A 26757-nucleotide genomic window follows, 5' to 3' on the forward strand; every position below is an offset into this window, starting at 1 on the left:
TTAAAATAACTTTGTTTCTTATTTCACTGTTTAAGAGTTTAAGTTTTTCTGTTTGATTTCTGTAAATAAAAACACTTTTCCTTTTTATTTTCAATACTCTTAATGTCTTTCCTTATTGCACTGATTGGGACATCCAGTACAATGTTGAATAGAAGTGATGAGAGAGGACATCTTTGCCTTGTTCCTAATACTAAGTCCACCATCAGCATGCTGTTATCTGTAGGTGTTTCATAGATGCCTTTTATCAACTTGAGGATGTTCCCCTCTATTCCAAGTTTACGTGTGTGTGTGCGTGTGCACGCGCATACAGAATATTTAGGTGTTGTATTTTGTCAAATGTTTTTTTTTCTGTTCCTATGATGAAGACATTAATTTTCAAATAATACACAACTCTGAGATAAACCCTGTAATAAACCCTGTAGGGGTGTGATCTATATAACCCTATGAATAAACAGCAATATTGTGATTTATAAGAAATACATATTTGGTCATTGGAATGACCAAATACACATTTCATGTTTTTATTTGCTCTTCATCCACGGTTCCTGAGTCAGAGTTCCTAAAACCCTTGGAATTTCATGCGATAGAGCAAGGTTAGAGATGTCACTTTTGGATGGGGGTTGTAGCCAGGAGAACCACTTGTGTGATTAGGTTTAGAACTTTCAGTTCCATCCACCCTCTTGGGTGACCTCCAGGGAGGATAGATGGAAGTGGCCTGGGGGTTGAATCAGCCAGTGGCTAATGACTTAGTCATGACTATGGAGTGAAACTTCTATAAAAACCCAAAAGGACTCAGGTCGGTGAACTTCCGTGTTGGGAAACATGTGCAGATGTCCCTAAATAGATGTTCCGGAAGATTGTGCTCCTGGATAGAAAGGGCATGGAAGCTCTTTGTCCTTTCCTTACATATTTCTTCATCTGGTTATTGATTTATATTCTTTAATATATTGATAAATGTTAAGTAAGTGTTTCCTGAGTTCTGTGAGCCACTCTAGCAAATTGATCTATACCAAGGAGGAAGTTATTGGAACCTTCAGTCTGAAGCCTGTTGATCAGAAGCACAGGTAACTGGCCTGGGGCTTGCTACTGGCAGTTGGGGCTGGAGGGCAGTCTTTGAGGAACTGAGTCCTTAATCTGCACAATCTGATGCTATCTCTGGGGAGTGTCAGCATTTAATTGAATTCCCAAGACACCCTATTAGTAAGAATTGCTTGGTGTATGAGTGGGGGAGCCCCCCACCATGTTTCTGTGGGATGTAGGAACCCCAGAAAAGTTCCTCTTGGTAGACCATTATTTGCATATATGTTCATGAAGGATATTGGTCTCCAGTTTTATTGTAGTGTCTTTATCTGGTTTTGATATTAGTGTGATGTTCTCTATTTTTTTACTGATTAGTTTTCTAGCGGTCTATCAGTCATACTGATGTTCTCAAAGAACAAGTTTCTGGTTTCATTGATTTTTCTCTGTTGTTTTTTTAGTTTCTATTTTATGATTTAGATTTAGATTTGGATTTGCGGGATTCATTTGATCTCCTTTTTCTAGTTTTTTAGGGAGGAAAGGTGAAGTCATTGATTTGAGACCTTTCTTTTACTAATACAGGCATTTAGTGGTATATATATTTGTTTAATATTGCTGTAGTTGCCCCACAGATTTTGTTTTGTGTGACTTGGTATATTTAGGAAATGCTTTTGATATGATTTCAAAATATTTTGATATGTTTTGACGTGTTGTTTGATTCAGGTTGCTGTGTGGCATTATTTTTCTTCTTCCCGAAGAAACTCCTGTAAAGATTCTTTATTTATTTATTTGACAGACAGAGATCACAAGTAGGCAGAGAGACAGGCAGAGAGAGAGGAGGAAGCAGGCTCCCCGCTGAGCAGAGAGCCGGATGCAGGGCTTGATCCCAGGACCCTGGGATCATGACCTGAGCCGAATACAGAGGCTTTAACCCACTGAGCCACCCAGGCGCCCCTACAGTTTATGGTAGTACAAATATCCTGATGAAAAATTCTTTCAACTATTGCATGTCTTAAATATCTTTTACCTTGTCTTCATTTTTGGAAGATAGTTGCACTTAATATAGAATTCTGATTTCTTTTAAGAGTACCTTTTGACTTGTATAGTTTATGACAGGAAATCCCCTTTCCTCTGCAGGTAATGCATCTTTTTTACTTGGGTGCTTTAAGATTTTATCTTTATCAGTGGTTTTAAGCAGTTTATGGTGAGACTTGATGTAGTTTTTTCATGTAGTTTTTTCTTGTGCCTTGGATTTGTTTTTTCATTGTTATGGCTCCTCTTCGAGGACTATAATTTGGATTACATTAGGCCACTTAAAGTTGTCTCATGATTTACTGATAGTATGGTTTTTTGTGTATATACTATTTTGTATGTTTCATTTGGGCCTTTTCTAATGCTCTGTCTTCCATTTCATTAATCTTTGCTTCTGTATTGCCTATAAGGTCATTAATCCCATTCATTGCATTTTCATCTCATACTATATTTTTCCTTGTTAAAAGTTTATCTGTGTGTGTGGTTTTTACTTCTCATTTCCCACATCTCTGCTTACTACTTAACTTTCTTTTAGCTTCTTTTTTTTCTTTTAAAGATTTTATTTACTTATTTGAGAGAGAGCGCACACGAGCATGGGGGAGGGAGAGAGGGAAGCAGACCGCCCTCCCCAATTAGAGAGCCTGATGTGGGCTTGATCCCAGGACCCTGAGATCATGCCTGAGCCAAAGGCAGACATTTAACTGACTGAGCCACCCAGACGTCCCTCTTCTAGTTTCTTGAACATACGAATTACTGTTACAAACTGTTCAAACGTCCTTGTTGCTGGTTTTTTCATCTGTGTTACTTCTTTATCTGTTCTGATTGACTTTTCCTTTCATTATAGGTCAGTATTTTCCTGCTTCTTTGCATATTGCTCTGATGGGATGTTTGGCTGTTTTTAATTTCATTACTGTTTTGAAGCAGTTTGGTTATGATGTGACTTTACATAGTTCTTCTCAGGTTTCTTATGCTTGAGTTTGATGGCCTTCTCAGATTTGTATGCTTATTATAGTTTTCATCACATTTGAGATACTTTCACCTATTTTTTATTTGAAACATTTCCCTTCCTCCTATTCCTTGGGGACTCACTTAAACTTCTGTCATGCCACTTTAGGTTGTCTCACAGCCCACTTATGCTCTGTTTCTTACTATTTTGTTTTTTGGAGTTGATTCTTCTTCACTTTGGACACCTTTTCTTGATAGGTCTTAAAGTGTAGTCATCTTTTTTCTGCAATGTCTAATCATTTTTATTTTTATCCAGTGTATTTCAAATCAGACATTGCATTTTTCATCTCCAAAAGTTTGATTTCGGTCTTTTAATATTTCCCAATGTTTAATGTTTTCTTACTACTTTGAAGACTTTCCGTTTGTCTTTGTTATTCAGAGTTTGACAGTGTTTCCATGTGTACTTTTTTACTTTTTCCTGTTTTGGTTCATTGTGCTTGTTGGATCTGTAGATTAATATTTTTTAAAACAAATTTAGGAAGTTTTCATTGTATTTTTTTCAAATACTTTTTTTTTCCTCACTTTGGAACTACCAGTGGGACACAAGGTTCTCTATTTTTTCTTCTGTTTCTTTCTTTCAATTTGATTATTTTTGTTGATCTTTCTTCATATTTACAGACATTGTTCTGTCATCTCAAATCTGCTCTTGAGCCCATCTAGTGAATTCTTCCTTTCCGTTATACTTTTCATCCGTAGTGTTTTCATTTATTTATGTCATAGTTTCGCCTTCTCTGTTGTGATGGCCTGTTTGTTGAATAATTAGCCTCTACTTTTTTTTAAATTCTTAGAACATGGCTTCCTTCCATTTTTTTGCACGTGTTTCTGATAGCTGCATTTAAGTCTTTGTCTACTAAGTCCAACATCTGGACCCACTAAGAATTAGTTTCTCATGAATGTTTTTCCCTGAGTATGGATCATACTTCCCTTTTTCTTTTTGTATTTTCTAATTTTTTTGTTCAGAAGTGGACAGTTATTTAATATATTATAGCATCTTTATATCCTTTTCTGTTTCATACCTATTTCTTGAACTATGTATTTGACCATGTTTCGACACTTATTTATTTCACTATTTGAGGAATATGTTTATACAGCTGTGATGAATATTATTTTTATTTCCACAAATAGGCTATAAGCCTGTCGTGGGCCAGAATTATATTTTAAACAAGGAGACTCTACCACAGTGCTAACCTTAGCTATCATTTCATGGTCTTTATTTAAATACTTAATAGAATTTACCTTAAAAAAAGAACAAAACTACTGGGGCGCCTGGGTGGCTCAGTGGGTTAAAGCCTCTGCCTTCAGCTTGGATCATAATCCCAGGGTCCTGGGATTGAGCACCACATTGGGCTCTCTGCTCAGAGGGTAGCCTGCTTCCCCCTCTCTCTCTGCCTGCCTCTCTGCCTAATTATGGTCTCTCTCTGTCAGATAGATAAAAATACAAAACTACTGTATTTCATTTTGCTAATAGTTGTGGAAGATCTTTTACAAAATTAGAACCAGTCATAATTCCCCAGCAAGGAATGATTTGATAATTATTACACGTGGGGAAAGAGTACATATGGATGAACTTATTTTTGAAACTCAGAAGAACAAAATTTCATTTTCCCATATTTGCTGATTGTTTATATATGTATAAACTGATGGGCAGAGGCTCTCAACTTTTTTATAGAATCAAAAGTGTTTTTTCCAAGAAATAGGGTAACCATCAGTAACCTATTGGTATTAGCAGTTGTTACATTAATTCCAGTAGACCATAGTTAAATATTCTTGTTTATTTAGACCACTACATTTCATTACTTTATTAATGATTATTAATTATTACTTTAATAGCTTGCCACTAGTAAACAGAACAAGATATTCCTGTTCTGCCAAGTCTGTTTAAGATAAGTAATTAGGGGAAGTTGGGACATAATTTATATATTAATAGAATTTTAAAAATTATGTACTTTAAAGAAAAGGTTTTAGATGCTTTATTCTTAATTGGTTTCACATTTTTAGATACGCCATTGCATTGGCCTTAAGGGAAAAACAGCGTGTAATATTTACTAGCCCAATTAAGGCTCTGAGTAACCAGAAATACCGGGAAATGTATGAAGAATTTCAAGATGTTGGATTGATGACTGGAGATGTTACTATTAATCCTACAGCGTCTTGTCTTGTTATGACTACAGAGGTAATTTATATGGTGCCTCATCCAATTTTTCCCTTTTAATTTTAATTAATGTATCTATGATTAGAATATATAAGGCTTTATCAGTTGCTCTGTATAGATAAAATGTAATACTTTATTTTCTGAGTGCTTTAGTAATTCCATAAATTTAGTTGTAAATTACTAATCCTGTTTCTTGTCATATGACATAGATAGAATTTTTTCCCAAATATTTTTAAAGACTTATTGTCAGTGACGTGGAAATACATTGACAGTTCTGCATATAGTTTCATGTAAGTAGGGGCTTTTCCTTCCATGTGATTTTTTTTTTTTTTGCATTTTAGTTGATAACAAATACATAAATAACTTTTTGAAAATGTCCAGGTAAATTAAACTTCTTCCCATAGTCATAGTTAAATTTTACTTAAAACTTTAAATACTTAGAATATCTTATGTTTTGAACATAGTTAGCTGTCTTGGCTATACCAAGTACTTTTATACATTCTTGAATTATATCCCTGCATTTTATAAGGACATGGTACTGTGGAGAACATAAATTAACTTCTGGCCTGCAGAGCCAGCCAAAAGCATTGCTCACTTTTCATTTTGGTGCCCAAAGTAAGTTTCCGTTCCCAAAATTTCTTTCCATATATAGATTTTCTTTAAGTCAAAAATCAGGATATGGTTGCCAGAAAGTATCCATGTTGTGAGAGGAAGTAGAAAAAAATCAGTGAACAGTATAAAGTACCATATGTTGAATAGAAGATAATTTTAAGTTACTCTCATATCCTAGGTAGTGTGGATCTTGTGATGAGTGTTATATGTACAGTGAAGTGGCTTCATACTTAAGATATATGTAGATAGAGGGGATAATAATTCTCTCCATGAATTGTGCCTGAATACTAACTGTTGAGAAGTCATTTATATTGGTTTCCTGAGAGACTATTATTTGATTTATGAGATATATTTAAGATAAGTAACCTAAATTATTTTAATGTTTCCATTAAAGCATTTCCAAAATTCCTCATTAGAGAGAACTGCCAAATTTTGCCAAATTGTTTATATTTTTTTAGATTTTGAGAAGCATGCTCTACAGAGGTTCGGAAGTTATGCGAGAAGTAGCATGGGTCATATTTGATGAAATTCATTACATGAGAGATTCAGGTATGTTCTCCTGTGTTGCTGAGATGTGTGCCATATATTTTCCTTCCTAAGGGCATTGGGAATTTTGAGTAAGTAGTTGTTAAATTTTGCTTTCACTATTCATGTGGCTAGAGTTCTAATAAACTAAATTGTGGGTAACGTGGTACGGTATTTCTGATGGGTTTTTAACTTCAGCTTCTGATGGGTTTTTAACTTCAGCTTCTTTAACTTCAGCTTCTTTTAACTAGTAACTCTGAGTGTGAAAATGCAAATTTATAATAAACAATTAGAACTAAGACTAGTTTACTTTAAATTTTTTTAATTGTTTTTTTAAAAGATTAATTTTTTTATTTGAAAGAGAGAGCATTAGCAAGCAGGGTAGTGGGAAAGAGGCAGGTTCCCCGCTTAGCAGGGAGCCTGACGCTGGGCTCAGTCTGGGATCCGGAGATAATGACCTGAGCCCAAGGCAGACAGCTAACCAACTGAGCCACCCAGGCACCCTTAAGCTGGTTGGATTTTAATAGAGAACTCTCCAAAATAAGTAAAATAAGTGTTAAGGAAATATTTAAAGCTTTTAGCCTAGAGTTAACTTGTTTTGTTGTTGGTTTTTTTTTAAGATTTTATATATTTATTTGACAGAGAGAGACACAATGAAAGAGGGAACACAAGCAGAGGGAGTGGGAGAGGGAGAAGGAGAGAAGCAGGCTTCCTGCTGAGCTTGATCCCAGGACCTGGGGATCCTGACCTGAGCTGAAGGCAGACGCCTAATTACTGAGCCACCCAGGCGCCCCAGCTTACTTGGTTTTATTAGTATTTTAGTTTTTAAAAACTAAGAAATGCAGGTTTATGATAAAAATACTAAATAGGGATTACGAAATACAAATGAGAAAAAAATATCCTTTTACTTGAACTATGATACTACTGTAAGCAAAAGTAAGTATACTTGGAATTTTGAGTGGAACTGGGAGGGGTACTGTTAACATTTAAAAGTTAAATGTTTAACGTGTCCACACTTAAAACTTAGTTTTTGTTTAAAATAAGGCCCTGAGTTAGCCTGTATTTATAGTGAAAGTAATAACAATTTATGAAATCATTTGCCCTTTAAACATTTCACTGCTTTCGAATTCATAAAATTAAATTAAGTTCTGACCAGAGCTGTTTAGGTTTTGAAATCAGGAATTCTGTATTGATTTTTTTTTTTTTTTTTTGAAGATTTTGTTTATTCATTTGACAGAGAGAGACAATAAGAGAGGGAACACAGGCAGGAGGAGTTGGCGGGGAGAAGCAGGCTTCCCGCTGAGCAGGACGCCCAATGTGGGGCTCAATAATCCCAGGACTCTGGGATCATGACCTGAGCCGAAGGCAGATGCTTAATGACTGAGCCACCCACGAGCTCCTGATTTTTTATTTTAGGGGGAAACTCTCAAATTGATTTTTCTAGTTTTTCCCATTAAATAAAAACTGGCATACTTTTGCTGCTAATGGAATCTGTCTTTCAGGTGTAGAGATCATGAGGGTGATTTGGATGAAAGATGTTATATGGTATAGTAATGGTCTTTATATAGTGTCTTTAAAATTTGTTGCTGTAACTTTTCTACAAGCCATTAACTTTTGTTTCTCAAAGTGAGATGGAAATACTGTTTACAATGTCATGGGACTCTTGTTATGCTGTGTGAAAAATATTCGGTCTGGAGCTGCTCTTTGCAGGCTGTTGTTTCAGAGTACATTGTGGTTTTAGTGGTTTAGTTTACTAACTTTCTATTGGATAATAGATATTTCATCTTAAGAAAGAAAGTAGTTTTCATTAAGGGTCTATGGCTAAAAATATCTTTGTGGAAAGTGGTCTGCATTTCTAATTACTGAGCTTGAGAGATAATAATTTTAGATGACTTGTTTAAAAAGTGACCCTGAATTCCAAAGTGTGTATATATATAATTTTTTTTTTCCCAGAGCGTGGTGTTGTATGGGAAGAAACTATTATTTTGCTTCCTGACAATGTCCACTATGTGTTTCTTTCGGCTACTATTCCAAATGCCCGACAGTTTGCTGAATGGATCTGCCATTTACATAAGCAGGTATTTTCTTTCTTTTCGATGTCTTCAGTATTTAAAACATTGGAAGTTGGCTTTACTATCTTTTATACTTTGTTCTTGATGCCGCCTAGGATTAAGAAGACTTTAATGTGAAACTATGTCTCACATCAAGTGCAGGCTTGTCAGAATCACCTGACTAGCCTCTTACAAGTGTGTATTTCTTTCTTTTCTTTTTTTTTTTTTTTTAAGATTTTATTTATTTATTTAATAGAGAGAGGGAGATCACAAGTAGGCAGAGAGGCAGGCAGAGAGAGGGGAAAGCAGGTTCCCTGCTGAGCAGAGAGCCCGATGCGGGGCTCAATCCCAGGACACTGAGATTGTGACCTGGATGAAGGCAGAGGCTTAACCCACTGAGCCACCCAGGTGCCCCACAAGTGTGTATTTGTTAGTGCCATCTTAAACCCAATATATCAGCATGTCTGAGAGTAGGGGCCTGTAAGCTCCTAACCTGATCTCGATTCTTTGCCAGGTTTGGAAATTACTGCATTTACTCATTTAGTGAGGCCTTACGGTAGAGAATTTCCTCTAAGACCTCAGTACCAGGAAAAAGCTGTACATCTCCTGAGCATGTGATTTGATTTTTGTTATGTTAACATAGTCAGCCTTTTTACTGTGTTTCCCTTCTGTTTTTGTAGTCCAACTTTCCTGCCCTTTTTTTCCCCTTTATACCAGTATTCTTACAAACCGTTATCTGTTTATAAGCTCTCTAATGGGATTTTGTAATATCCATGTTGCTTCTGTAGGATAGAAACTTATGTGATCTTCTGGAGGAGCTAGATCAATTTAGTAAAGCTCTGAAAAACCTTTGTGGAGCAAAAAAAATTCCTATTTTACCTCAAGGAGTATTCTCTGTCACCATACTACTGCTGTGTAGGAATACGTGTCATCTTTAATTATGGCATCACAGGTCTAGGGTATGAATCCAAGATCATTATTGAAACACACATCATGTATTTGGCCCTGATTAGGGAATAGATGGTAGTATAATTTAATAGACCTAATTTTTCCACATTTTTCTCTTGCCCAGTTTTAAAAATTTTTTAAGTTTTTTCTCTTTTTGAAATGTTGAATTCAAAAGTTTATTTCTTCAAGGTCTTCTAGGTAGGTTAAATATTTTGAAGAAATAAAATTATGTGTTTAATTGTTTTTCTTTTTTCTTTCTTTTTTTTTTTTACAGCCTTGTCATGTAATTTACACAGACTATCGACCTACTCCTTTGCAACACTACATTTTTCCAGCAGGGGGAGATGGCCTGCACCTTGTGGTTGATGAAAATGTAAGGGAGTAATTATGATTTTTTTTTAATGTTATGTTCGTCACATCGCTTCTCGGCCTTTTGGCTAAGATCAAGTGTAATGTTATGTTCGTCACCATAAGTACTTCATTAGTTTTTGTTGTAGCGTTCCAGGATTCATTATTTGTGTTTAACACCCAGTGCTTACTGCAATAATTTACTGAAGTAGAATGGTAGAAGTCCATTTTTTTTCTTAAGTAGTTTTGTGGTCCAGAATTGTTGGGTTTGTATGTAGTTTTATTTCAAAAATTATATTTAAAACTTGTGTTTGTCTTACACATAAATGAAGATTTTCTTCTTTCCCAGTTTTTTTTCCTTCTTTCCCAGTGTTTTAAAATGCCTGAAGAATAGGGACTTAGGACATGTTTCAGATATTTTATGTTTTGCTTTTCCCAGTTTTAATATCTCTCCCTTTTATGACCTATTATACACAACATTTTTTAACTCTTTCAGTGACCTTTGTAATAATTCTTACATTATTTTTATTTTTGAGGAAGCTCTGTTTTGAGGTATGAAAAAATGTTTGTATTGTGGTTAAATATTAGTGAGGTTATTTAGAAAATATCTGATTCCAGGGTGACTTCAGAGAAGATAATTTTAATACTGCAATGCAAGTACTTAGAGATGCTGGTGATTTGGCAAAAGGAGATCAGAAGGGACGGAAAGGAGGAACAAAAGGTAATGTGGAACTTTGTTCACTTTTTCCCCTTGGGAAGCTATATAAAGATCTAGATCATATAAGATAAAATTGTATAAATAAAAGCTCATCTCTTTTTTCTTATATGACATTGAGATATAATTCATGTACTATACAATTTATTCATTAAAGTATACAATTTCATAGTTATTACTATGTAACAGAATTATGCAGCCATCACCTCAATTTTTTTATTGAAATATAATTCGTACACCATAAAAATTGCCATTTTTCAGTGCATAATTCAGTGTATTTTAGTGTATTCACAAACTTATGCAACTACTAATTCTAGAACATTTGCATCAACTCAAAAAGAAGTCCTTTACCCCTTAGCAATTATTTTTCATTTCTTCTAACCTCTTCCCCTGCCCCTCAGCCTTACATAAATCACTAATCTACCTTCTGTCTCTTTTCCTTTTCTGAATGTTTCATATAAATGGAGTCATAATTTATGTGGTCTTTAGCATCTGGCTTCTTTCACTTAGTGTGTTTTCAAGGTTCATCCATGTTACAGCATGTCAGTCCTTAATTCCTTTTATAATAAAAAAACATTGTATTAAATGAATGTATCACATTTTATTTATCCATTCATCAGTTGTTGAACATTTGGGTTATTTCTCTTTGTTGATTCTTGTGAGTGATGCTGTTGTAAATATTTGTAATCTGCCAGTTTTTATGTAAACGTATGTTTTCTTTTCTCATTGAATGTATACCTAGCATTGGAATTCTGAGACATGGTATTTCTGTGTTCAATCTTTTGAATAACTGCCAAATTATTTTCCAAAGTGGCAGCCCCATATTACATTCCCATCAAAAGAATATGAAGTTTCCATTTCCTCCACATCCTTACCAGTACTCACTGTAATCTCTTTAATATAGTCATCATAATGGTATGAACTGGTATCTCAATGTTTAATTTACATTTTCCTCATGGCTAATGATGTATCTTTTCATGTGCTTATTGGCCATTTGTGTGTCTTATTTGGAGAAATACGTATTCAAATCTTTTCCCTATTTAAAAATGAAATTGTCTTTTTTGTTGTTGAATTATAAGAATTGTTTATATAATCTGAATAGTAGACCCTTACCTACTTTTTCCCATTCTGTGGGTAAAGGTTGTCTTTTCCCTTTATGTTGGTGTCTGTTGAAGTACCAGAGTTTTTAATTTTGATGAAATCCAGCTTATCTGTTTTTTCTTCTTTTGTTGCTTGTGCTTTTTGTATTATACCTAGGAATGCTTTGCCTAATAGCAAATCGTGGATATTTATTCCTCTATAGTTTTTATGAGTTTTATAGTTTTAAAGATTTTATATTTAGGTCTGTAATCCATTCTGAGTTAATTTTTGGGTGTGGTTTATATATTCTTTTTGCAGGACCGTCCAATGTGTTCAAGATCGTGAAGATGATTATGGAAAGAAATTTTCAGCCTGTAATTATTTTCAGTTTCAGTAAGAAAGATTGTGAAGCCTATGCACTTCAGATGACCAAATTAGATTTTAACACAGGTACTGTATAATTTCAACACAGTTTTAATGTTATGTGAAAATAAATATAAATATTTTAGTAAGAAGATTAATCTTGTGATTAATCTGTTAGGTATTGCTAGGATATACAGTTCACATTACAGTTACTGTAGTGTACTCATTACAGTTTTATAAAAGACCTTGTTTTATCATTTCCTTCTTTTCCTTTTGTTTTATTGGAAGGTATAAGTACATTGCTTTGTGTAAAATCCAAAGAGCCCTACTGAAAAATACTAGAAACATACCCTCTTGTACTTCATTGTCATAAACTCCTTTGTTACTGTGGCTCTCTGTGTGACAGCTTAAGGCTAGGTTACTTGGTCAAATCACTTTCTGTGTAGAGAGTACTGTGCTTCATTCTTCTAAAAACCCAAACCAGGAAGACCTGCCCTTTACCTAATTGTGGTATAACCTTTAAATAAAGTAAGATGGGGCGCCTGGGTGGCTCAGTGGGTTAAAACCTCTGCCTTCAGCTTAGGTCATGGTTTCAGGGTCCTGGGATCAAGCCCCAGAGAGCCTGCTTCCTCCTCTCTCTCTTTGCCTACCTCTCCGCCTACTTGTGATCTGTCTGTCAAATAAATAAATTAAAAAAAATAGAAATAAAAAATAAAGTAAGATAACTTGTATTAAATTAATAAATTTTTCCCACATACTATCTGTGAATGTAACTCACTTAAAGTTACACAGCAAGATAGTAGCATAACCTAGCCAAAATTTTGGCATACTTTATACAAGCCCATTTTTATTCAGTTCATACTTTTACCTATGTAATCCTATATAATGAGAAGTAAATAATATCCTTGATCATTAACAATCAAATATCTATTGTATTGCTTTCATTATCAAAGCATTATTAATTAAACCCATGCATTTTAGAGCTAATTCTTACTTCTCCATTGGCAAAGTAAAAACAGATATCCCCCATAAACTCCTGAAGTTAGTAATATTTTTTTTCTAAGATTTTATTTATTTATTTGACAGAGAGAGAGAGATCACAAGTAGGCAGAGGGGCAGTCAGAGAGAGAGGAGGAAGCAGGCTTCCTGCTGAGCAGAGAGCCCGATGTGGGCCTCGATCCCAGGACCCTGGGACCATGACCTGAGCTGAAGGCAGAGGCTTTAACCCACTGAGCCACCCAGGCGCCCAGTAATATTTTATTTTTTAATTGAGTGAATTGCTCTACTTAGAGTGTTTCCTTATAACCACCAGTGCTGCATTTGCTTAATGTTGCAAGGTCATATATTGATTAATTGAACAAATATTTATTGACTACCTATTATTAAATAGACATTGTACAGTAAGGCAGTATAATGGTTAAGGGCATAGACTTTGGCTTTGCTCCACTAACAGTTAATAATAGCAGCCTCTATTATTTGCTATAAATCTCATTTTCCTCAGTAACGGGTATAAATTATCCCTGGGATCTGTAATTTTAAGACTTAGATATATGGCACTTAGTGTAGTTTTTGTTAATTTTATAAGATAGTACTTTTATTCGTGGATGAATTCTGTTAGATATATTTTGAAAGGCAGTGAATTTTATTAAATGGTAATTTTTATCTACTTTTGTCTTCTGTATTAAATACTTTACTTTTATTCTTTATAAACCTATACTCTTGGAAATCTGTGAAGTTTGGTGTATCACTGATTGACTTAGATATTTATGTACCTTTGAATTTTTTCTTAGATGAAGAAAAGAAGATGGTTGAAGAAGTATTCAGTAATGCCATAGACTGCTTGTCTGATGAGGATAAAAAACTCCCTCAGGTTTGTGTTTAGTGTCACTAAGTAAAATGTGGATATTAAGTGGATATTTTTACTTGCCTTTCTTGGTTTTGTTACTACATATTGCATTGTTTACACACTTAGTAAATATTTTTAAGTCACTAAATTTCTTTTTTCTTTTCTTCTTTTTTTTTAAAGCGAGAGAGAGAGTGTGTGTATGTGTGTGTATGAGCAGGGGAGGAGCTAAGGGAGAGGGAAACAGAACCCCAATCAGGCTCCACGCTCAGTGCCTGACATAGGGTCCAGGGATCCAGTTCCATGTCGAGTTCCCTGCTCAATGGAGAATCTGCTTCTCCTTCCTCTGCCTTTTCCCCCTGCTTATGCGCTCTCCCCTTCTCTCTCAAATAAATAAATAAAGTCTTTGAAAAAAGTCAGATGCTCAACTGTCTGAGCCACCCAGGCACCCCAGAGTTACTAAATTTCTTAATTCATAAGTCTGCCAAACAAAACATCTAATGAAAATTCTGTGTTCAGTGAGGAATTTAATATCTACTCTACTTTTACTTCAGAGAATTTTTTCTTCGACTATTAGAATTGCTTGGGGATTTCTAAAATATACTGATGACTGGATGCCACTCCCAGAGGTTCTGATTTAATTGGTCAGATGTGTTTTGTGGTCATTAGAATCTTTCAGAAGCTCTCCAGATGACTCTAATGTGCATCCAAACCTGAGAACTCCTATAATGTGACCTAAGACATGAATATTTTGTTTTGTGAAAAGAAAGTTGAGAGATTATATTCTGCTTCCAAATGATTACTCTCATATGTAAAGAATTTATGATAAAAAGATAATAGCATGTTTCTCAGTGTTTTTTATTTTTTTTAAAGATTTTATTTATTTACTTATTTATTTGACAGAGAGAGAGAGAGCAAGCACAAACGGGCAACAGTGGAGGGAGAGGGAGAAGCAAGCTCCCCGCTGAGCGGAGAGTGGGATATGGGGCTGGATCCCAGGACCCTGGGATCATGACCTGAGCCCAAGGCAGGTGCCTAACTGACTGAGCCACCCAGGCACCCCTGCTTCTCAGTGTTTAAAATACTGTCTAAATTTTTTTCTAAGGTTTTTATTTATTTATTTCACACAGTGAGAGTGAGTGAGAGAGGGAACACAAGTAGGGGGAGTGGGAGAGGGAGAAGCAGGCTTCCCGCTAAGCAGGAAGCCTAATTCGGGGCTCAGTCCTAGGACCCTGGGATCATGACCTGAGCTGAAGGCAGATGCTTAATGGCAGATCCACCCAGGCACCCTAAAATACTGTTTAACTGAAAAGGTCTTCTTGTAATTTTTCTTCCCAGCTGAATTAGTAGTATTTGAGAGCTAAGGCATGTCTTTATACATCTTTGTTATCCTAGTTTTCTATAAAAACTAATAGTAGACATGTAATTGCATTTAGTGAAGTGTTAATGAGAATGAACTCTTCAGTAATTCGTTTTTAGACGAAGTACATATTTATGTTAAGTATGCTTTATATTTACTTATTTTTAGTTGGAGCTGGTTAATATTAAGTTTATTTTGTGCAGATGTATACTTTGTCCTTATTTCTTTTAGTAGTTGCCAAGATGAAGTGATGCTGGAAAATTTGAGGCAGGAGTGCATATATGAATTTTATTTAAAGTATATTTTTCATATTAAGGAAAGCTAGGGCAGAATTGAGTTTTGGTTAATCTGTGGGAATACGGGTTTGGATTTGGCTTTTATTCTGAAAAGTTATAACATGCCTTTAAACAGCTTTTCATTGCCCATTTTTCTTAATTTGGTTAATTTAACATACTCTATTTTCCTTTTTCTTACATCACTGAAAAATATTTCAATCACAGGTTGAACATGTACTTCCTCTCTTGAAGCGAGGAATTGGTATTCATCATGGTGGTTTACTTCCTATTTTGAAAGAAACTATAGAAATTCTCTTTTCTGAAGGATTAATAAAGGTATGATTTTATTTATTATGCCTTTGAGTTGTTTTGTATGAATAGTTTGAAAGTTATTATTATTGTTATTTTTTTAAAATAGGCTCCACACCCGATATGGCCTATGAACTCACAACCCTGAGGTTAAGAGGTGCATGTTTTATCGACCAAGCCAGCTAGGTGCCCAACAATTTGATTTTTATGTATCGTGTTATTACTTCATACATTTTGGGCTATAGGTAAAATATCATTGGTTTCCTTTCCAGTAATAAAAGTAAGAAATGGTAACACTACACAGTGTGGAATTTTGCAGAAGGTGCTATTTAGTTTTCAAAAGTGGAGTTGATTCTATGAGTGGACTCATCTATATACAGAATAAAACGATTAAAGAAGACAAGGAGAATTGCTGGTAGTTATAAAAAAGAGGTTTTTTTAGGATATGCTAATTCAAACTACAGAGAGTCTAATATAATTTTGAAGTTTATGTTGATAATCCGTACTCAGAAATGGGGTATTAAAAATCAGAAACAACTTCAGAATGTAGTCTTAAGCCTATGTATGATTTATAAATGATTTTATTTAAAATCAGGTTAAAATTTTAAAAATCAGAGATTTATCATGAGAATCTGAGCACTATTTAGAATATTTAAAAGAAGTTTACTCATTTTAAAGAACATACTTGAGATATTTTAGATCAAGAATTGGTCAGTAGTGACTTTCTACTTAGGTCCTGGTAAGGCCCTCTTGGAGTTCCTTTATAGATGATTGTTGAGGCTCATTTTAAAGAATCTTTTCTTAAAAACATAAATGATACTTGGTGGTGGTAAAAGTCAAATAGAATGATTGTAAATAAAGTAAAAGATGAAAGACCATCATTCCTTTTCATTTCTCAGGAGTACCCACTAGCAAACATACAAATAATTCTTGACTTTGTAAAGAAAAAAATTATACTACCCATGTTATTATCCAGTTTTGTCATATGTGTAACTTTTCATTCTTTTTAGTAGGTGAATAGCTTTTTATTGAGTTGATGAAATAAAAGATGTTTTTATCTTTTTCCCTACTAGTGAAAATTTAGATTAATAGTACTTCACTTATTTTATTTGTATATATTTACACCTTTGTGTGCTTAAGCCAGTTATTTGTGTAGTCAATTTCTTGTTGGTAAGATCTCAACAGTGAGCTTAACCACTGATTCTGTTCTCCCCTCAGAGACCCTGAGGGTAGTTCCAAAACTATTGTATCATCAGTCAAAAAGGCAGGAAATGTAACTTTCAGTGTTTGGAAAACTAATCTGCAGCTTCATGCTTTGTACATTAGATCCTCTTTAAGTTACCACCACTGGAATTTAAAAAAACTATTTTCCCAGAATTAAAAACTTTCTGGGATACAAGGGACATTAGATATTATTTGGTAGTTTTATATATAAATACTGAATTACTTCTGAAACTAGCATGTTGTCTTATTTTTGCATTGTTTCATTAACAACTGATTTAAAAATTAATGTTTATATTTGAAAATTACAAAACTGGTTTTTCAGCTTAATAAAATACATGCTTAATCATATTTTTCAATTATTTAGGCCTTATTTGCCACAGAGACTTTTGCTATGGGAATTAATATGCCAGCTAGAACTGTTTTATTTACAAATGCCCGGAAATTCGATGGGAAAGATTTCCGATGGGTAAGTAAAATAATTACTATAATTGGAATAATTTTTATCTTTACTTGTTTTACCTAAGGTGATTTGGGCTTACATAATCTTTGAGATTTTCAATTCTAAGTACTGAAGAACTTACACATGAATCAATAAACAAGTTCATCAAGGTTTAACTTCAGAGCCGTCATTTCTATCTGTTCGGGTTTGGGGTTTTTTGTTTTGTTTTGTTTTTTGGCTAACCTAAAAACAAAAATCTCCCTCGGTAAAATATTTGATGATGAGGGTTAAGTGTGTAGATGATTTATGAGTGCTTTAAAGTATTTTAAATATATCTAGAATGTTCATTTCTTCGGGTATTTAAGGCACCAAATCTACATTGGCTCCAGTTGCAGCTATTTTATCTTTCAGATTTAAAATAGAAGTTCTAACAGGTTCACACATAATGTTTTTTCTAAGGCAGAAGGAAGGAGAGAAAGTTGTAATTGCAGGTAAAATGGTGACTTTGGGTAGAAAGTAAATTCTTAATCCAGAGATTCAGTAACGTTACCAAATTTAAACTTTGTTAAACCCAATCTCTAAAGAAACTTAGTAGCAGATGAAAATTGACAGATGTGCAATAAAATGTTGTATTATGGATTCTGAGAAATATGTACAGAAGGATAAAGCATAAAAAAAGAGTCACTTAAGTAAGAGGGGTCATGGAAGGCTTCATTAGAGAAAGCAGTCCTCAAACTGAGAAACAACTGCACATTGGTATTTACTAGGTTGACAGTGGAGCTTCACAGGGGTGAAAAGCAAGTAAATTTCTACTTTATCCATGACAAGGCAAAGACTCAGTTAAACTGGTATTTGGGAGACATTTTTAAGTAGCCAGCTATTCTGTAGTTAATCTAATCCTTGAAAGTGGTGATTCTTTCATACACAGAGAAGTTGCTGGCAGTAATTACTAATAATCAAAACACTGAAAAGCCCTCATGGTAGAATTGTAAAGGCAAAGCATTTTTTCTTGATTTGTTTTATTTTAAAATGTTTTGGTTGTTGTACAAAAGAGAAATACAAATATAGTGAGGCAGTTGCCATTTGTCTTTAGAAATTTTTACAATCTTCAAAAATTTTCTGTAACCTATAACTTTCTAAAATTGAACTTTTAGGGGCCTGGGTGGCTCAGTTGGTGAAGCGACTGCCTTCAGCTCAGGTCATGATCCTGGAGTCCCCAGATCAAGTCCTACATCGGGCTCCGTGCTTGGCTGGGAGTCTGCTTCTCCCTCTGATCCTTTCCCCTCTCATGCTCTCTCTCTCTTACTCTCTTTTTCTCAAATAAATAAAATTTTTTAAAAAATGAACTTTTAACAATATAATTCATGTAGAATGTGATTCCTATTTATAACACAGTTAATAGTTTCAGGTTTTACATTTTAAAATACTGTAAATTTAAAAAATCTTTATGTTGGGCCTCTGGGTGGCTCAGTCCTTACGCATCTGCCTTCAGCTCGGGTCACGATCCCAGGGTCCTGGGATCGAGCCCCACATCGGGCTGCCTACTCAGCAAGGCGCCTGCTTCTCCCTCTCCTGCTCCCCCTGCTTGTGTTCCCTCTCTCTGTGTCAAATGAATAGATTAAAATCTTCAAAAAAAAAAAAAAGTCTTTATGTTATCTATCGGTTTAAAATTACTTAATTTTCTGAATAAAATTGATGCCATAAGAAAATAAGTCTTTTGTGACTTTACATACTTTTTGGCATCCTGAGAACCATAGAGTAAGTCTGCAGAGTATAGTGGATAATTGAACTTAAGAAAGCAATGTTTTCTTGATGATTCAGTATCATATTATTAAACTTAAAAACCATAACGTCCCATAATGTTGTAATGATGCCCTTGGGCCCTGTTGAGGTTCTGTTGCATTGCCTTTTTGAAATGTTCTTTTCAGATCCTTTTTAGCTTTGTTGTTTAGCTTTGTTGTTTTTTCTTGTGCCTTTGTTTCTCCCAGGTTGTTAAGTCTGTTTTTGATGCTATCAGTAATATGCATCCTTATAGCTTAACCTTCTTCTGTCAGGTATGTTTTGGGAATCTGAGAACTGTAGACCCTTTCCATCACCGAATAGTACAGAAGCACTTTCAGATAAAACTTTGCCCAGTGTCTAATTGGCGAATGTCACCCTGAAAAGGCTTACTAATCTTTTTTTGACTACGTTCTTAACGATGAATCGTCTCTACTGAACTCCAGGGATGTATACCAAGAAAACAAGAGAATGTACTTTAAAAATAAAAAAAATGTTTATTTTATATTCATTTCACTTTGCAGAATAAGAAAGTCTATTATGATCAAGTCAGAATTGGTATTTTATAGAGTTTGACTCCTTCTTTGCTTTCTTTTAGACTTTACTGTTTTCCACAACATCTGGCTCAAAGATATTTTATGTCAATGAACTAACATTCTTTCCCTGTACCTTTGGTGTATATGATCATTTTGGAGCTAAAATTTTGTTTTATAACATTATTCTTAAGTGTATTGCATTTTTGTGTTTTTACTTAATCCCCTAAAAGTTGATGTTTTTAGTCATATTTTCTTTTTTGGAATACATAACTTGTGTTTATGTATTTTGTCATAAAAATTTAAGAATATATTTTTCACCAGGTTTTCTCCTAAACTCTGGATTTTTAATTATGTTCACCCAGATTTCTTCTGGTGAATACATTCAGATGTCTGGTCGAGCAGGAAGGCGGGGAATGGATGATAGAGGAATTGTAATTCTTATGGTGGATGAAAAGATGAGCCCAACAATCGGAAAACAGTTACTTAAGGTAACCAAGTTAAGATTCTGCTCTCACCAGCAATTTGAGAAACATACTTCAGGAGCCACTTTGAAATTAGTTTTGTGAGTTCAGATACCTTTCTAAGTAGATGAGTGAATTTACTAAACTATTTAGGCTTGAAAGATAGAAGAGGGTAATTGCACAAAGTGCTGATATTTTGTACCCTACTTTCTGTTCTAATAAGTGAAGTGTAACTCATGTGATGAAGGACATGTAAAGATTCTCAGAGAGGGCAGAAATGTCTACTTTGCCCTCCAAATTTGAGATAATCTTTGTAACTGCCTTCTCTACTGAAGATTGCTCTTCAGCTATCATAACAGGAAGTAGGGCACATGGTATCAGTGTTTTGGGCAGTTACCTTCCCCTACCCTTGCAAGCCCATATAGCTTAATTGATTCTACAATCTACCGTTCTAATACTGCCTATTGATGGATCGTAAATACCCCAATAAGTTAATTTAAATTTTTTTTTTAAGATTTTATTTGACAGAGAGAGATCACAAGTAGGCAGAGGGGGTGGGGGGAAGCAGGCTCCCTGCTGAGCAGAGAGCCTGATGCAGGGCTCCATCCCAGGACCCTGAGATCATGACCTGAGCTGAAGGCAGAGTCTTTAACCCACTGAGCCACCAGGTAACCCAAGTTAATTTAAATTTTTAAGCTTTAATTCAAATTAGCCTATTCATTTTACTTGTTTAATACTTGTCTTTCAGATTGTTTTAAGGATTTTATTTTTGTTTTGTTTTGGAGAGCTTTTCAGGGAAGTTAGGCCTGGTTGCTTTCTTTCTCCTTCTCCATGCAGTAAGAAGTTTTTAAAACAAATTCCTAGAGAAAACTCCTAGTAAGATGGAAAACTTAACATTAATTAGAAATTGCCTGGGTGACTCAGTTGGTTAGGTGTCTGCCTTCAGCTCAGGTCATGATTCCAGGGTTCTGGGATTGAGTCCTACATCGGGCTCCATGTTCAGCAGGGAGTCTGCTTCTCCCCCTCCCTCTCAGCCCTGCTCATGCTCTATCTCTCTCAAATAAATAAATAAAATCTTTTAAAAAATCAATTAAAAATATAAAATTAAGTGCCAAATCATTAGCTAAGAGCTCTAAAACATGTTAAGTCATACATAGGTCAGTATCTCTGAAACAGACTGTTTTTAGTTTCAGAAACTTGGGAACTGATGGAGAATGTGAGATATGGTTGTGGGGAGTCTGGTATGCTAAAGCAAGAAAGTAAAAGTTTCTGTTTTTTAAAATATGTGGTTAATGTGAGCGACGATGAAGCTTATCTGTACATAATCATAATGATAATATGGTGTCTTATTTTCACTTTTAAAGATTAACACTTGGAAAGCTATTTTTAAGTGTTCATGTGAAGAAAATGACACAAGATTGAAAATTGGTATTTTTAGTCTTCAAATCGTGCCAGATATAATAAACCCTGTTTTTCTTTTCTTGTGCTCTATGTATGGAAAAAGTCGAATTAGGTTGCCAATAGTAGGAGGTAATATTTTAAAGACAGCATCTGGTTTCTTTAGTACAGATATTTCATTATATTTACTTGACATTTCTGAATGTAAATGTACCTGCTAAGTGCAAAAGTTCTGTTGGCTTTTATTTTAAAAATTTCATTGTGGTAAGAACAGTTAACATGAGATCAACCCTCAACAGATTTTTTTAAATTATAAAATATGTTATTGTTGACTGTAGGTACAATGTCATACATCATATCTTTGGAGCTTATTTATCTTGCTTGACTAAGACTTTACGACCTTTAATTAGTAACTAGCCTTTTATATTCCTCTTCAGTCTCTGGCAACCACCAATCTAATCTTTGATTCCTTGAATTTGACTATTTTATAAAATTCACGTAAGTGGAATCACACAGTATTAGTTTTTCTGTGACTGGTTTATTTCACTTACCATAATGTCCTCAAAGTTCATGTTTTCACATATTGCAGAATTTTCTTTAAGGTTGAATTGTATTCCATTGTGTATGTACCATATATATATATTTTTTAATCCTTCACCTACTGATGAACATTTAGGTTGTGTCTACTGTTTCCACATCTTGGCTATGTGACTAGCACTGCGCTGAACATAGGAGTGTTACTATCTGTCTAGTATCTTGGTTTTTATACTTTGGGGTAAATATCCAGAAGTAGAATTGCCAGATCATACATAGTTTTTGTTTTTGTTTTCAATTTTTGTGAAATATCCATACTGTTTTTTCCATAGTGGCTATACCATTTTACTTTCTGACCATCAGTGTGCAAGGATTCCGATTTCTCCATCATTTCTTAAATGAATTTTTATTTTTTTTAATTTTTATTTTTTTTAAGATTTTATTTATTTATTTGACAGAGATCACAAGTAGGCAGAGAGGCAGGCAGAGACACAGAGAGGAGGAAGCAGGCTCCCTGCTGAGCAGAGAGCCCGATGTGGGGCTCCCAGGACCCTGGGATCCTGACGTGAGCCGAAGGCAGAGGCTTTAACCCACTGAGCCACCCAGGCGCCCCTTAAATGAATTTTTAAGAACAGCTTTATTTGGATGGAATTCATGTTACATACAGTTCACCCATTTTCATGGTTGCTAATAAATTCACAGAGTTTTGCCACCATCATTACAATCAATTTTGGAACATTTTTATCAGCCCAAAAAGGAACTTTATATCCATTAACTATCACTCCCCATTTCCTTCCTAACTCTTCCCTTTCCCGAAAGCCCTAGACAAACCACTAATCTCTTTCTGTCCATAGATTTGCCTATTTTAGGCATTTCATATAAATTTAGTCAGATAACATACAATCTTTTGTATCTGGCTTTTTTTTAGCCTAATATTTTCAAGGTTCATCCATATTTGTAATACGTATCAGCACTTCATTCCTTTTTATTTATGAATATTGCTCTGTTGTGTGGATATATTACAAGTTATTTATCCATCTATCAGCGGATATATATTTAGGTTATTTATACATCTTGGCTGTTGTGAATGATGCTGCTATGATTGTTTCTTTACAAGTTTTTATGTAAACATGTTTTTATTTTGGGTATATACCCATGAGTGAAATTGCTGGGTCATACATAATTCTATATGTAACCTTTTGAGGACCTACCAGACTGCTTCTCATCATCAGCTATATACCATTTTACATTCTCATCAGCAATGTATGAGGGTTTTCATTTCCCTGTGTTCTAGCTAATGCTTGTTATTTCTGTCCTTTTGATTTATAATCATCATCCTAGTGAGTGCGAAAACGGGGCCTTTCACTTTGAATGCTGCATGGTTTGACTTGTTTAAAGGATATAGTACCTGCCTGTTGATGATACTGCAGTTATATAAGCAAATATATGTGTATCTATATTTCTTTGTTTCTAGACGCATTTCTTTTATTGAGACTAACTGCACTACTTTTTTTGTTCTCTGGAATTTTTTCAGGTAGTTTCACTGTCATTACAGAATTTGTAGGCACCTTATTCAGAAAAATAACAATTAATAGTTATCAAATATTCAACACGTCTTGGGCCTTGAAATAATTACTATTTACTATCCCAGTTTTATAAATAAATAAGACGTAAAGAGGTTAAAGAATTCTTCTAAAGTCATATTGTTATTAAATGACAAATCCTGATTTTAAAGTCATGCAGTCTGGCGTCAGACTGTCAACCACCATATGTTGCTGCTTCTCAGTACCTCATGCAAATAGATTTTTCATTTACTGGCTCAAACCAAATTTGGCTTGACAGTACTTTGTTCTTTTGACATATTTCTTAATACACCATATGAACTAATCATCTTGAGCACAGGACAGAACTAACTTTAAGAGAAAAAGTATATTCTTCCTAAAGTTCCAAAGGCTTTTAAAAAAACGGGAAAGTCAAAACTATTTTCCTTCAAGTAAGTTTTATTTTCCTTAGCCAGTAAGAATATAGTTCAGGTTGAAATGAACACACAACTCTCTAGAAGCAGAAAGCCTGTATAGTCACTTAGAAGTAGCACTTCATTCCCCGTAAGAAACCATTAAGTTTATTTAATCATTTCAGAAATTATGGAAACAGGTTTACTTTGATAAAACAAGTAATGACATTTCCTCAAAGTACTGTGATGGTTTTACATTCTTTTGAAAATATGGGCAGTATACTGGAAGGCATATTTCTTCTGATAATACTGGAGAGTTGTAAAGGATCTCTTAACTGAATAAAAGAGATGTAAAAGATCTCTTAACTGATCTCTTAAAGAATAAAAGATGTATTCACCAGTCTTTATCTAGACTTTTTTTGGAGAAGTAAGAAGACCCACATTTGTCCATAATTCTTCTCTCTTCTATTGTAACAGTTTAAAATGCAAAAATACTTAGACTGGCAGTTTTTTAAACTGCTCACCTGAAAGAACCATATATCTAAAACTTCATTAGAAGTAGAATAGCATTCAAAGGGTAGTAATACAGATTTTCTTTGGAAAATTGATCTGTATAGCTCTCTGTCCTACTAGCTGAACAACTTGACAACTAAAAGAAACCTTAAAAGTTTTTCTAGAATGAAGCTTAAGTTTAAAATCTTAGCACTGGCTGCGTTTTGTTCCAAGTTAAATTTTAGGTGACCCTTTTTTAAGCATTCTGTTGAAATATCATTTAAAAATTTTATAATTTGGCTGATCAAATTAAATTTATAAAAAGTTGAGAAGTACTTGGTCTACATTTGAGGGTTCCTATAATTTTAGTAATGTGAATATTGAGAAACAGCGATGTGAAATAAATTACATTTTGAATTTGCCCCCTGGAAGAACTTTAGCCCAGAGATGCTGTGAAATTTATCTCTTACCTCTTTAGCCTGGGCAGGTCTCTTCACATCTCTGAACCTGTTTCTTGTTTCAAATTAAGACAGTAAATCAGTTTTGCTAGGAATATTGTGAACTGAAAATTTATTTAAGTATTAGTACAGTGATCGGCACATACGTAGTAGATATGGTCATTTTTAAACTTGGGGAATCTATTTACAGACATATATAGAACAGAAAGTGAACAAGGAGCAGCAAGCATATGGCTCAATGGCACAGTATCTAGTAACTCCAATTTGGGAAAATCTGGGATAATTTTAGACTAGATGATTGTGATTTAAGGCTTTATGGAGGAAATCGATCCTGCTGCAAGCCTTGAACGGTTGGGGGTAAGAGTAGGGGTTGGATTTTGATTTCCAGAGCTGAAGTGATCTAGACCAGATTTGATGAAACTTTGAAATAGGTGATGGCAGTGGTAAAGAAACAAAAGAACTGATCTAAGATATACTGAGGAAATAATCTGCAACCGCCAGTTGATTAAAATTTTAAAAAGGGATAAAGCAGAAGAAAGAAAAGCCTCCTAAATTATAATTTAAATGGTAATTTCATTGCTCATTAATCAAATTAAAATTGAACTCTCATAAGTTCACCCCTTGCAGAGCCATAGACATTAAATCAGGTGTAATTTTCACACAAAGGATTTTATTTGCAACAAATAAGGAGATCACGGAACAACTTCCAAAGTTGTGATTCCCTGAGCAAAGGTGAATGGATTCCTTTTATTTAGGGTTAGGATGAGTATTTAGCTTTGTCATCGTGTATGGAAGTAGGCGTAAGCACGCACCTTAATGAAACATTGCCTGTATATACATTGTATGTTACATAAACAAGGCTTGTGTTCTTCCTTGGGCAGAGAGATCTTAGTGTTAAAATGAGCTAAAGTAACTGTTAGTCCTTCTCTGGTTCATCTGTGCCCATGAAAGTCTGGGATTGAATTCAAACTGGCCCGGGTGGTCTGGGAGCTCCTCATCGGGGCAGTTACTGCTTGAGGGGTTAGTTTTTGGTTTCCGTCACAGGATGTTACGCCTTGAGGTCTTTTGCCTCACTTAAGAGATCAGCTAGAAGGAAGAGCTAAGGAAGACTGGGACAGAGGTCATAGAGTATAAGTAGGTAAGCAATGAAGGTTAGGGCTTGGGGTTTAGCCGGTGACAAAATCAGTAATGTCACTAAACATTAATCTTTGTAAGGGTAAAACTCAAGAATGGAAAAGAGTAAGAGAGATAAATTTCGTTTTAGATAGTGTAACCCTATTATTACTATTTATCACCCAAATTAGGTTACTGTAGGTGTGGAAAAGGTGCTTTTAATAATTATACCAAGACAGCAGTTGTAGGGTGGGACTATCTTAGGCTCACTTAGTTACAGTGTCAAAATGCCAGGTTGAGTTTCAGGTAACCAAGAATTCGGAGGTGTATTCTACAGCGATCAAGAACACAGAAGCAGAGCTTGAGCTTAGAAATAAACACTGGTAATATTGAAGCCCCAAATTTCTGAGAGGAGGTAATAGTACAAAAAAACAACAGAAAAGTAAGGGGTGTGTTTGTTTGCAAAATTGTAAAATAGCTGAAGGTGTCTTTAAATTCCTCTCTCCTCCAAGAATTTGGTTTTCATACTAACTTCACATCCCCCTTTGGCCTTATTTTCAAGGAAAGTTCATAAACATCAATTTTAGGGACTTAGTAACATGCCCCTAAGGTGAATGGCTCTTAATTTTTCAGGAGTTAAGGAGTACTTTCATTTAAGAGTGTGATGAAAGCTCTCCTCATAAAATCCTATGTGTGTACATTTAGAATTATCCTATTAGATTGGTCTGTGAAAC

General features: G+C 34.6%; 1 protein-coding gene and 1 pseudogene across 1 annotated transcript in view; both read left to right on the forward strand.

The window, feature by feature from the left end:
• Positions 1–26757, forward strand: part of MTREX (Mtr4 exosome RNA helicase) — a 102954-nt gene that overhangs the window by 17441 nt on the left and 58756 nt on the right. Inside the window, exons 6-15 of the mRNA XM_047729478.1 lie at positions 5053–5227; positions 6277–6367; positions 8297–8421; positions 9617–9715; positions 10309–10411; positions 11804–11935; positions 13639–13718; positions 15552–15662; positions 17224–17325; positions 19976–20101. Coding sequence (XP_047585434.1) covers positions 5053–5227; positions 6277–6367; positions 8297–8421; positions 9617–9715; positions 10309–10411; positions 11804–11935; positions 13639–13718; positions 15552–15662; positions 17224–17325; positions 19976–20101 — 1144 coding nt within the window. The remainder of the gene's footprint in view (positions 1–5052; positions 5228–6276; positions 6368–8296; positions 8422–9616; positions 9716–10308; positions 10412–11803; positions 11936–13638; positions 13719–15551; positions 15663–17223; positions 17326–19975; positions 20102–26757) is intronic.
• LOC125101337 (uncharacterized) lies at positions 9760–9904 on the forward strand (annotated as a pseudogene).

Source organism: Lutra lutra, chromosome 5, assembly GCF_902655055.1.
Source record: "Lutra lutra chromosome 5, mLutLut1.2, whole genome shotgun sequence".
Lineage (NCBI taxonomy): Eukaryota > Metazoa > Chordata > Mammalia > Carnivora > Mustelidae > Lutra > Lutra lutra.